This window comes from Delphinus delphis, chromosome 15 (assembly GCF_949987515.2).
Source record: "Delphinus delphis chromosome 15, mDelDel1.2, whole genome shotgun sequence".
NCBI classification, from domain to species: domain Eukaryota; kingdom Metazoa; phylum Chordata; class Mammalia; order Artiodactyla; family Delphinidae; genus Delphinus; species Delphinus delphis.
This window is the reverse complement of record NC_082697.1, coordinates 51,144,153-51,155,350: the sequence shown is the minus strand read 5'-3', so window position 1 is coordinate 51,155,350 and position 11,198 is coordinate 51,144,153. Positions and strand designations below refer to the sequence as shown.

General features: G+C 61.1%; 1 protein-coding gene across 1 annotated transcript; it reads left to right on the top strand.

Annotated features, from left to right (window-relative positions):
* The first annotated feature begins 1,054 nt into the window (after positions 1-1,054).
* PRSS27 (serine protease 27) lies at positions 1,055-8,014 on the top strand. Its single transcript, XM_060032999.1, has 6 exons — positions 1,055-1,109; positions 4,411-4,437; positions 5,095-5,257; positions 6,371-6,642; positions 7,023-7,192; positions 7,643-8,014. Exons 1-6 carry the CDS (start codon positions 1,055-1,057, stop codon positions 7,934-7,936), a joined length of 981 nt encoding a protein of 326 aa, XP_059888982.1. The 3' UTR covers positions 7,937-8,014.
* Positions 8,015-11,198: the final 3,184 nt, after the last annotated feature.

Sequence of the window (11,198 nt, the reverse complement as noted above, 5' to 3'; positions counted from 1 at the left end):
GAGGCAGGGCTCTGCCTCTTATCCTGCGCTCCCCATCCCAGTTCTGGAGGGGATCTGCCGGTCCTGGTCCCTTCCTCCGGCCAAAATCCGAACCGCCGCCTGGGCGGGCAGTGGCCGCCGAGACCCGACTCCGCCTCTGACGTCAGCCCCATACCCCAAATAACTTCCTCCCGGAGTCGCTTCCGTGGCGGCCGCAAGTCCCGGACACGGCCAGCCGCGCCCAGGGCAGGGTTACCCGGGGACGGTCATCCCGGCCCGGCCTTCCCAGAACCAGCTTCCGCCCCGCCCACCCCGGCCCTCGGGTTCCGGGAAGCCCACCCCCCCGGCCCCGGCCCAGGGGAGGAGGGTGCCGCCCCGGGGACGGGAGGGAGGCAGGGGAAGGGAGGTCATGGCCACCTTGGGGCCGGTTCTGGGACTGCTGGGACCCACTTCCTGGAGGGAGGGCCGGTGAGAGCGCTGGGGTCGACTGGGGACCCCGCTCCGGACTCCTTCCCTGCTCTCCTTTGTTCCATAAGCACAGGTGACCTGGACTTTTCCGTGCCCATCCCCCCTCCCCCCAAAAGTGTAAGCCCCAGTCCTGGACTCTGTTTCTTTCACTGATGTCCAGTACATAGTAGATGCTCAATAAATATGAATGAACAAATGAATGAATGAAACAGGAAGGGTCTCATGGGCAGACTGTAGTCAGCTTATGTGGGGCCTGTGGTCAGTTGGGGGATGCGGTCAGCCATGGTGGGGGTTGGAACCCCATGCCACAAGCACCTAAATGGGGCAGATGCACCTTGGCCCCCAAACCCCAAGGTGTCTTAGGGTGAGGGGTCTGGCCTCTTGGGGTTCAGGGCCAGGTCATGGAGGAGTCGGGGTTCTGGGGTGCCTCCTTCCTGCTGAGAGGAACTGGGCGGGCCAGGCTGACAGGTCCAGTGGCATAGCCAAGCTGACACTCATCTCCAGCATATAACCCCACTTCATGGAGCCCCGAATGTTGTGCTAGTGTTCACGGAGCTCCTGCCACTGCTGTCCCCTGCCCGTCGGGCACTGCAGCCAGGCCAAGACCATGAGGCAGGTGCCGGCTGTGGCCCTGCTCCTGCTCCTGCTGCTGCTGCAGTTTGGTGAGTCCTAGAGGCTGCAGGGCCCCTCTCTCCTACCTGGAGCTGTAGCTAAGCCCCCCACTCCCTGGCCAGGCCTGGGGCTGCAGCACGGGCCTCTCCTCCCTGCCCCAGGGGGAAGGTTCCAGACATCCCACCTGGGGGAGTGAAGTGGGGAAGTTGGATTGGGGTGTGGATGCAGGCCCGGGAGGAGCCCAGAGGCAGTAACCATAACCCTGCTTCCCTTGCCTTGGGCAAGCACGGCCAAGCTCTGGGCTTGGCGCTTCTGCTTCCTCTCATCTGGGCCTCTCTCCCTTCTCCAAGGGCTGCATGGGTGCAGGATCTGAACTCAAAACCCCTGCCCTCCAATCCCTGGGCCACTGTTCGCTGGGCCCGGGAGAGGTAGCTGAGCTGCTGCCTGAGCCTGGGATCCTTGGGAGGCTGGTGAGGGCTTAGCAGGGAGCAGGGGGACAGGGGTGCAGGCTCCAGCTCCCACCAGAGAGGGAGGGTATGGGAGGAGCAGGCCCTGAACCCCTGTCCCCTCTCCCAATCATGGGTCAGGGTTAGCAGGTGCCAGCCAGGGGACCCACCTGCAGGCCCCTCCCAGTGGGCGGGCTGCTCTCTGCCAGGGAAACTCTCCCGCGTTCCTGGGCCACCTCACTTCCCTGTCCTTAAGTCACCTCCCAGGGCCAGGCCGGGTCACCCCAGGCTGCAACTCAGCCAGGGCTCCAGGCTTTCCACCAGGGGAGGAGGGCACCAGGGCGGCACCTTGGTGGGGAGGCCCCAGGCTCCCTGGGCTCCACAGGGCCTCTCCAGGTCTCGCTGCCCCGCCTACCTCCCCTGGCCTCCTGGTTCAAGAACCACAGCGTTCTTTGAGGGAGCCCATCTCCGCCAGGGTGTGTAACACTGTGATTGCTCCTGGTGGGTTGAGAAACCAAGGTCATTGCCAAAATGGAAACAGCGGCCTGCACTTGGCTCTCAAACAGCTGTGACCAGAGGCCTGAACTCCTTCAACACTGTCCTTGCCCCTCATCCCTGGCTGTTCCCTCCTAGAGCCTTGGGTCTCTCCTATCCCCACTAGCAACTAGCTACAGGAGCATGAGGGCCCTGGGCCCAGAGGAGGGGCCTGACACCCCCACCAGCTCACCCAGCCCCTATAGGACACCCACCCTGCAGAGTTCAGGTCTCCACATCACCCCTTCCCGGTCAGCCGTGCTCCCACAGCTGCTCCCATTCTCTCCCTCTTATACATTCCCCGGGCTCAGGCCCCCTGGATGTGGGCTCTGCCTTCACAGAGCTCCTGAGCCCATAGGTGAGATGAGACAACAATTCTACCCCCAGGGCAAGGTAAGCAGAGCTCTGTGAGGCCAGGCAGGAGGACAGAAAGCTCAGAAGAGGGAGCCAGCCTTCCCAGACAGTGCAAGCGAGGAGGGCTGCCTGGAGGAGGAGGCATTTCAGTTAGGCCTGATCTGGATTAGGACCATATAGAATCTGGATTTGTAGACACCAGGAGGAAAGGGGTGCTGTGGGCAAACATTCAGAGGCCAGAAGGCTCAATCCGAATGAGAAGCAGAGTTGCATTAGGCTGGGGTGAGGAAGACTGCAGAGCTCTAACGGGGTAGGGGGTGGGTGTGCTGCCAGGCAGGGTGGGAGTGCCCTTGATCCTGGGAGCAGGCAGTGGAGGATCCATCTGCATGTATGGGAGGGGGGATGGCTGTGGGGAGAATCTGGACAAGGCTCTGGAAAAGTCCCACAGGGAGGGAACAAGCCTGAAAGCACGTTAATGCCGGCGAGGACAAGGTGAATGGGAGCATCTTGCCAGCAGAAGCATCAGCCTTAGAAAGGGCATGGGGTCTGGTGTTATCAATCTAATTAAATCATATTATACTAAGATGAGGGGCTGGAGGGAACTGCCCTCCTGGGGGTATTTGCATTTTAAAAAGGCACCTCATTAACACAAATCAATGTCCAGGCAGAATTCCTGCTCCCCCCCACCCCCCGCTGGCCTGGGCTGACTACTTCCACCCTCACATTTCTGCTTGGCACCTCTACTTTGAAGAGTGGCCAGTCCTGCCTGTGCCTCCTCAGGCCCCTCCTCCTCCTCTTGCTCCAAGCACAGCTCCCCCCCACACCGCTTCTTCATCCAGCACCCCCAGCATTGGGGAGTGCACCCCTTAGACTGCAAGAATGGGGGTCCTGTAAAAATCCCCAGGGTCCTTGGGCACCCCATAGAGAGGCGTGGCTCAGCCTGGTCGTTTCCTGCCCCCAGGGCCCCTCAGCTGCCTGGAACTGGTTACCAAGAGGGGCTGGTGTATAGGGGGAATACTGAGGGCTGAGGTGGGGAGAGGCTGTCCTGAGCCCCCCACCCCAGCTCTGATCAGATCTGCCCCCAGTGAACCAGATATGTGAGTGGGGCTCTCTCTACAGGGCGGGTATTTCTGGAGTGTTGCTGGCACTGGGCTGGGGACTGTCGGCCTGGCTGGGGTTTCCGGGCTGGGGGGGGTGGGTCCTGTCAAAGCCAAGTAGCAGGCCCTGTGCCTATGTCCAGAGACATGGGGGCAATGGATCCTGGGGAGATGGAGGCCATCACCGAACGGTTCCACCCTCACACCTCCCCTGTCCCTCCCATGGGCAGGGATGCCATGGCCCAGCAGGGTGCCCTGGGCTCCAACTGCAAGCATGCTGGAATGTCTGAGAGAGGGGTTGGCTCCTGGGAATCTGGAATCTTGGAAGGACTGACCCACAACCACTGGCTGGCCTTTCTCTACTCCCCCGAGACCCAAGTATCTGGGCTGTCGCCCCAGGACTCCAGCCAGACATGGAGCCCCGCTCCCTTTATCTCGTCCTTCATCCCAGCCCCGGGCTGGTGGAGAGGGATGGGGAGGGAGATCCCACAGCACCAGGGCCGAAGGCTGGATGCTCCGCAGAGCTTCTGACCAGGACGAGTGTGGGGTGTGGAGGGAAGGCCCTGTGGGGACAAGAAGGAGTCCTCCTGCCCCAAACAGGAGAGTCAGCCCTGACAGGGTCCCCTCACTGGCATCTCCTGATTGTTTCCCCCTGTGGCAAGGGGCTTGTCTGCCCTTGCAGGTGAGCTCTGGCCCACATGTCTGGCCTGTACACATCTCGGGGGCCAGACCTGTGGGGAACTGAAGGCTGCTGGCCTCTCCTGCCAGGTCCCCCTGTGGGCTGTCCTGCTGAGTCCTCAGGAGGTTGCGTGTGGAGCAGATGAGGGGCTACGCTGACCAGCAGTGGTGGGTGGGGCGGGGAGGAGCAGACCTCAGCTTCAGCTAAGTTGGCTGATCACCCTCTTTTTTCTCATTTCCAGGGACTCAGGAGGCTGAGGCATTAACTGGTAAGCATCCAAGTCCCCTGGGTCGGGGGATAGGAGTGGGCTTGTCTGAGAGCTGCAAGACTAATCAGAAACCCACACCCTCACACACCCCCGGAATGAGACCCAGAATGAATGGGCCGGGCACAGGGAATCCCACAGTGCAGGAAAGTCGTGGAGCCCAGGCAGGAGTGGAGGGGGAAGGTCTGACACACAGTGCAGGTGGCACAAGAGGGCCATCAAGGCAGGAAGCATGGAGAAGGGGGGCAGGGAAAGCAACAGAAAAAAAGATAAAGACAGAGTTGGAAGACCACTCACCTACCCTACGTGGGACCCTCCCAACACCCACTGACCTTCCAGGAGCCCATTTGTCAGGCTCTGTGATAAGACCTTTACCCGTGTTATCTCACTCCCCGCCCCAGGTAGGTCTGATGTCACCATTTCACAGGTGAAGGGAGTGGGGCCCATGGTGGTGGGGGACTTTCCCAGAGCTGGGAAGGGTCTGCCTGTGTCAGAGGCTGACCTGATGCCCAGGCCTCTGACTTGCCTAAGGTCCCCAAGCAGGTCAGGGGCAGGGAGGCCGGGAAGTGAACAGAATGTGAAAGTGTGGGTTTGGGGGTATGGAATCAGAGTCGATGGAACTGGCCCCCAGTGAGCGCACCCCTGGCTGTGTTCCCCTAGCCTGCGGAAGCCCAAGGATGCTGAATCGGATGGTGGGCGGGCAGGACACCTTGGAGGGCGAGTGGCCGTGGCAGGTCAGCATTCAGCGAAATGGAAGCCACTTCTGCGGGGGCAGCCTCATCACAGAGCGCTGGGTCCTCACTGCAGCGCACTGCTTCTCCAAGTGAGTTGGCTGAGCCCCGACGCTCCCCCTCCCCACCCCCTCGCCAGCACAGCCAGCCTCCCTCCCCACCAGGGGCGCAGACAATGCAGACAGGACAACACCTCCCACACCTCCCCAACCCCGCAAAACGCCCAGCTTCAGCACCGCGGACAGAGCCGACCCGCTGCAGTGTGGGGCGCTCAGGCTGACCACCTATGGGGGGCGGGTTCGGTCTGCATTATCTGAGCTTTCCCTACCAGAGTTCCCTTTAGGTCCAACCTTGGGGCCAGCTTCCAGCAGCAACCCCTGCTTCCTGGCTCTTGCTCCCCCCAGCCCAGCTGGGAGGGGTACACTCCCCTACTGCTGGTCTCACCAGTGAGGTGTTTTGCCAGACCTGGGGCCTGCCCCTGCCGATGCTGGCAGGCTCCTCCCATGCCCTGGCCCTCTTCCCCGTCCCCCTCCTACACCTCAAATCCAAGACACTCCCTTTCTGGCTGGGACTCTGGGTACAGGTGGACTCGAGCAGAATGGCCTTAAGGTCACCTATGCCGTCCCTAACCAAAGGGCCAAGTCACCCAATCCCTACTACCATACTATGACCCACCTGGTCCTAGACCTTCAGGGTTTCCCAAGCATCTTGGTTCTTGCCTCACCACAGCTCTGCAATTCTTTTAAAACCTCACATTTTAAGTTCAGATATTCGGGCTCAGAGGGAGTAGGCGGCTTGCCTAAGGTTAGGCCCAACCCCCAGATGCACCCTGGTGGGTGATCATCTCCTTCAACCCTCACAGCAAGCCTTTCAGGTGGGGAATGTTAGTGTCCCCATTTTACAGACAAGGAAGCTGAGTCACAGAGAACTTGCTGGGTGACTTGCCCACGGTCGCCAGGCTGGCCGGGGTATAGCTGGGAATTAAAGTCAGGAATTAAAGCTGCTTCAGTTTCTACCCCCTTACCCACCTCATCCTGATGTATGTCCCACTGGAGATTACTTTTTTGAAGACAATGTACAGAGAGATGTTGGCACCATGGGGAGCCCAACTCCTCCCTCTTTCCCATCTCCATTTAACTTCCACCAACTCCACCTGTGAAGCCCTTGTGGGGCTGCCTCACACCAGCTCTCTGCTCTCCCACCAGCACCTCTGAAACATCCCTGTGCCAGGTCCTGCTGGGGGTGCGGCAACTGGTGAAGCCAGGGCCGCATGCCATGTACACCCGGGTGAAGCAGGTCAAGAGTAACCCCCTGTACCAAGGCATGGCCTCTAGTGCCGATGTGGCTCTGGTGGAGCTGGAGGCACCTGTGACCTTCACCAATTACATCCTCCCTGTGTGTGTGCCTGACCCCTCAGTCATCTTTGAGACGGGCATGAACTGCTGGGTCACCGGCTGGGGCAACCCCAGTGAACAAGGTAATGGGGCAGGGCCAGGAGAGAATGCGGGACATGCCTAGAGAAGGCAGCGTGGGGGCCACTCTGAACCAACAATCTTTTTCTGTTGATATTGGTGCACATGATCTCTACTCAAATGGGTGGAGTAGGTATGGGAAAGGGGCAGTAGACTCAGGAAGAGGAGGCATGGGGAAGTGGAGAGTGGGGAATAGAAAGAGCCCAGGCTGGTGGGTAGGAGGAGGGAAGAAGGAATTCTGTCTCACAAAGCCCCCAGCCAGAAGAGGAGGTCTAAACGCAAGCAAGAATGGGAAGGGACAGAGTTGTGGTTCTCAAGAACCCAGGGCCCCGGAGTCCTTAGTAAGACTGTCCACTGAGTCGCAGGCTGTGTCTCCCCTCCCTAGACCACCTGCCCAACCCCCAGATCCTGCAGAAACTCGCTGTGCCTATCATTGACACGCCCAAGTGCAACCTGCTCTACAGCAAGGATTCTGAGCCCGGCTTCCAGCCGAAAACCATCAAGGACGACATGCTGTGTGCTGGCTTCGCCGAGGGCAAGAAGGACGCCTGCAAGGTAGGGACCAGGGTGGGCCGTGCCAAGGCTGAGCCCTGCTCCCCAGACCCCAGTCAAGGTGGAAGCCAGCCCACCTGGGACAAGGGATAAGGCCCCAGGAGGCGGGCCCATGGGGTCAGGACAGGGCTGTGCATTTGACCAGCTGGGAAAGCAGATTCCTGGACCCCACCCGGGGGAGTCAGGCAGCAGGTCTGCAGTGGGACCCAGGAAACTGCATTTTCAACACACTCTCCTGAGATGAATCAGGGTGGATAGTCTGGGGATGTTAGAGAAATGGGCACCCCAGGTCAGAGAGGAAGGACTGGGTGGCGGGGTGGGGGTGGGGGGGTGGGTACTGGGCAGGGAAGAACAGATAAAGGGAGGCAGACAGGCATGTGTGCACCCATGTAGCTGCAAAGCCTGGCTCTTGTGCCTCCGTGGACTCTAACGGTACCTCTTCTTCACCTGCAGGGAGACTCGGGGGGCCCCCTGGTGTGCCTTGTGGGTCAGTCATGGCTGCAGGCTGGGGTGACCAGCTGGGGTGAGGGCTGCGCCCGCCGGAACCGCCCAGGTGTCTATATCCGGGTCACCTCCCACCATAACTGGATCCATCGGATCATCCCAGAACTGCAGTTCCAGCGGCCTAGCTCGGGTGGCCAGAAGCGGGACCCCCGGGGCCAGCAGCCCCTCGGTCGGAACTTTGCACCCTGCCTGGCAGCCCATGCCATCCTCCTGGTCCTCATGGCCCTGCTCACCTTCCTCTGAGCTGCGCTCAGGCCAGTGGGCCAGTGGCGCCCCGGAGCCTATGATGTACATTTGTAAATAGCTCTCCAATTCTCCCTACTCTCTAACGCCCACTTATTTTTATTTATGTTCACTCTCCAATAAAACCCTAACCTCAGTGCCGGCTGCCTGGGTGTAGACCCTCGGGGAAGGATGGGGCCGGTGCTGGGCAGGGGGTGTGGCAGATGAGGCTCCCCAGTGGAAGGAGCTACAGCAGGCACATTGGAGGCTAGACATCACCGAGTCCTGTGACACCTGTGGCCTGACCCCCTCACAGGGGCTTCCCTGACCCGCCCCCCCGCCTCAGCATCCTTGCCAACGTGGTCGTCACCATGAGTGTTGCCAAGGGGTGCCCTGTTCTGGGCACTGGGGGCAGCAACAGACACTGGCAGGGGGCCCGGCAGAGGGTCCTGAAGGAGGGGGGCTCTGCGGGGTGTGGGGGAGCACAGCCCCCACTGCCTATGTCTGAATCACCCTGAACTTCTCTTGGCTGTCACACAGAGGAGGCAAGGCCCAGGCCATTCGGGGCCGTGGAGGTCAGCAGGACAGGCCCCCCACTGAGACAGGCCAAGGCTTCAGCAGCTCCCTGGGCCAGGACCCCCTCCTTCTTCCTTCTGCAAAGTTTGGGGTTCAGGCCATCCTTGCAGCAGTCTTTAATGGTTTCTGCGAGGATCCCTGGGGAATTCAGGAATGAGCTGCAATCCTGCACAGAGAGCCTGGTGCTTGGCCCTGCCTCCAGGGGCCCCACCCCAGCTCTGCTGCCCCCTCTCGTCCCTTGTCCTGTCAGTAGCTCCACGCCATCCCCCTCCCAGTCCTCCCGTGACGGCCTGTGGCCACCAGGAATCCAGCAGAAATAGGTCTCAGAGCCCAGGCCCCAGCTCGTTCTGGCCCTGCCTGTCCTGGCCGCGATGGTGCGGCTGCCCACGGAGGTGGCCCCGGGTTCTCAGCCTGGCCCAGCATGTCCACGGCAGGCCTTCTGCAGTCGGACGGCCAGCTCCCCAGTGTGGGCTGATTCCTGAAAGGCACCCAGCCTCCTGCCGTGCTCAGTGACCATGAACAGACGAAGAGGCCTGAGAGGGCAGGGCCTCGCACACCACACACGCACACCCATGCTCACATGCTAGTACATGCACACACTTGCACACCCACACACAGAGAAACATGCACACGTACGTGAGCACGTGCACAGGCCCAGCTGGCCCGGCAGGTGCTGGGAGAACGCAGGCCTGGCTATTTATGGAACGTATCAATAAGCACTTAGCAGGCACCTGCTGTGGACCGGCCCCGGGAATGGAGTGGGGAACACACACTGAATTCGCCTCTGCTCTGCTTTGCCTGGGCATGTTCCTGCCAGGCAGGGAGCACTGCTTGGTGGCCCTCCAGGGACTGAGCCATCTGAGGGCTTTTTCTCCAGAGCAGAGATGGATTCCGAGTCCCGGCGGGGAAGGTGGGGGTGCGGGGCAGCGGGTGCACTGAGGCCTGATGGGGGGACGACCGGGCTGTGGGTGTCCTGAGAGTGGCCCCAGGGACAAGTTCTGGGTCATCTTGGCTGGGAGCAGGGGCTGGCCTGGGTCCTGCAGCTTGGGAGAGAGGCGACCCTGCTGTGGGGAATAGAAAGAGCTTCAGGTCCTGCAGTGATATGGGGGTCAGAGGAGGTTAGGTGGCCCATCTGCCACGTCTGTGGTGAGAGGCCAGGATGGAGCCCAGGTGAGGGCCAGGCCCCCCTTGGAGGAGGACTTGCCACCCTGCCCCTGCCTCCTCTTCCTGCTGTCTTAGCTTTCTGAGTGCCCTGGGGTCCCCCATCACCCCACCATCCTCCTGCCTCTGCTACAGGGCAGGGGTCTGGTCAGGGTCCTGTGGGCCTAACAGGGAGGAGGGGCGAAGATATCAGGGCAGCCCAGTGCTCCCTAGTGACGCCCCACCCAGCCAGGCTAGGAGAGCGAGGCTAGGGTCCTGGGTGGGTCCCAGGCGGTGGCCAGTGTGCGACCCTAGGGCACAGATCCCCCACGCCCTGGGCTCCCTAAACCCAGGGTGGACACACTCAACGAGACAGCTGCAGGAGGGGAAGGGACACACTCGTGCAGAGACTAAGGGTTTAAAGGGAAGCAGGTTTTATTCACACTGTTCACAGTGCGCTCAGTGCTGTGAAGGGGAAGGAGAGAAGTGCCCCCAGCTGTCACGGGTCCCCTCTCCCACCTGGGTGGGGCGCCACTCAGACACAACTTTTGCTGCCCCCAAGCAGCGCCTCAGGGCCACTGCCTGGTGGGTGGGGGCCCCACCAGGGCCCCGCCGGCTGCAGGGAGAAGGCTTTGGAGTGATAGCCGGCTGGCACAGACCACTAAGCCGTGGCGGGCGGAGGGAGCGGGGCTCAGCCCAGGGCAGGGCCCACCTTGCAGCAACCAGAGCAGCCAGCAGGTGAAGCCACAGGAGGGGGCCACAACCGAGCCTGGAAATCCATGTGCACACACACCATACTGCACGCTTAGGATCAGCCTGTGGGAGCCCCAAGAAGGAAAACCACTGGGCCAGGACCCCAGGACCCCTGACCCCTTCTGGCCTCAAGGATCAGGGGTCAGCCATGGTCCTGATGCCAACACCTGGAGCAGGCAGGGGTGCAAATCAAAGCCCCCCCCCCCAAACCAGAGACACCGTCCCGACCCAGGGACTGTACACCAGCGTCCTGATTTGCAGTTTGTCTCAGGAAAGCACGGCTCAGTCCAAAGGCGTCAGAGCGGCACTGCCTCTGCTCACAGACGCCAGCCCTGGAAACACGACAGACACTCCAAGAAGGCTGAGAGTTTGGGTTGCAGGAGACTCCGGCATCTCGGGGTCAAAGACATCCTACCCAACCTCTGGGAGCCAGAGCTCTCCAGGGAACACGTGGAATGGGAATTTCCTCAAAGCCTTGGCGTCCCGGGAGTTTCTGAAGAGCCACCACCAGGGGGAGCCAGAGTGGCTGTGGGGGGTGCAGGCCCAAGGAATTTCAGAGAAATTTCTCTGAAGCTGGTGCTTCTGGCCAGGGAAAGAGACAAGACAGGTGCACACGCTTGATGCAACGAGGCATCCGTACTTTTAAAAAAGTCTCTTGAAGATGATCTCCTTGGCCCAAGGGATGGGGGCACGATACCATCAAGAGATGATGGGTGAGGGCCGGGGGCTGGTACAGCCGAGGCGGGGAGACAGGCCTGTGCTGCTCTAACCTGCCAGCCCCAGGCTGGACAGTGACACAGGCGCCAGGCCCGGG

Coding starts and splice junctions, on each gene's coding strand:
- PRSS27 (XM_060032999.1), top strand. CDS start 1,055: ATGAGGCAGGTGCCGGCTGTGGCCCTGCTCCTGCTCCTGCTGCTGCTG. Junction 5,258..6,370: donor GCAGCGCACTGCTTCTCCAA/GTGAGTTGGCTG, acceptor CTCTCCCACCAG/CACCTCTGAAACATCCCTGT. Junction 6,643..7,022: donor GGGCAACCCCAGTGAACAAG/GTAATGGGGCAG, acceptor TCCCCTCCCTAG/ACCACCTGCCCAACCCCCAG.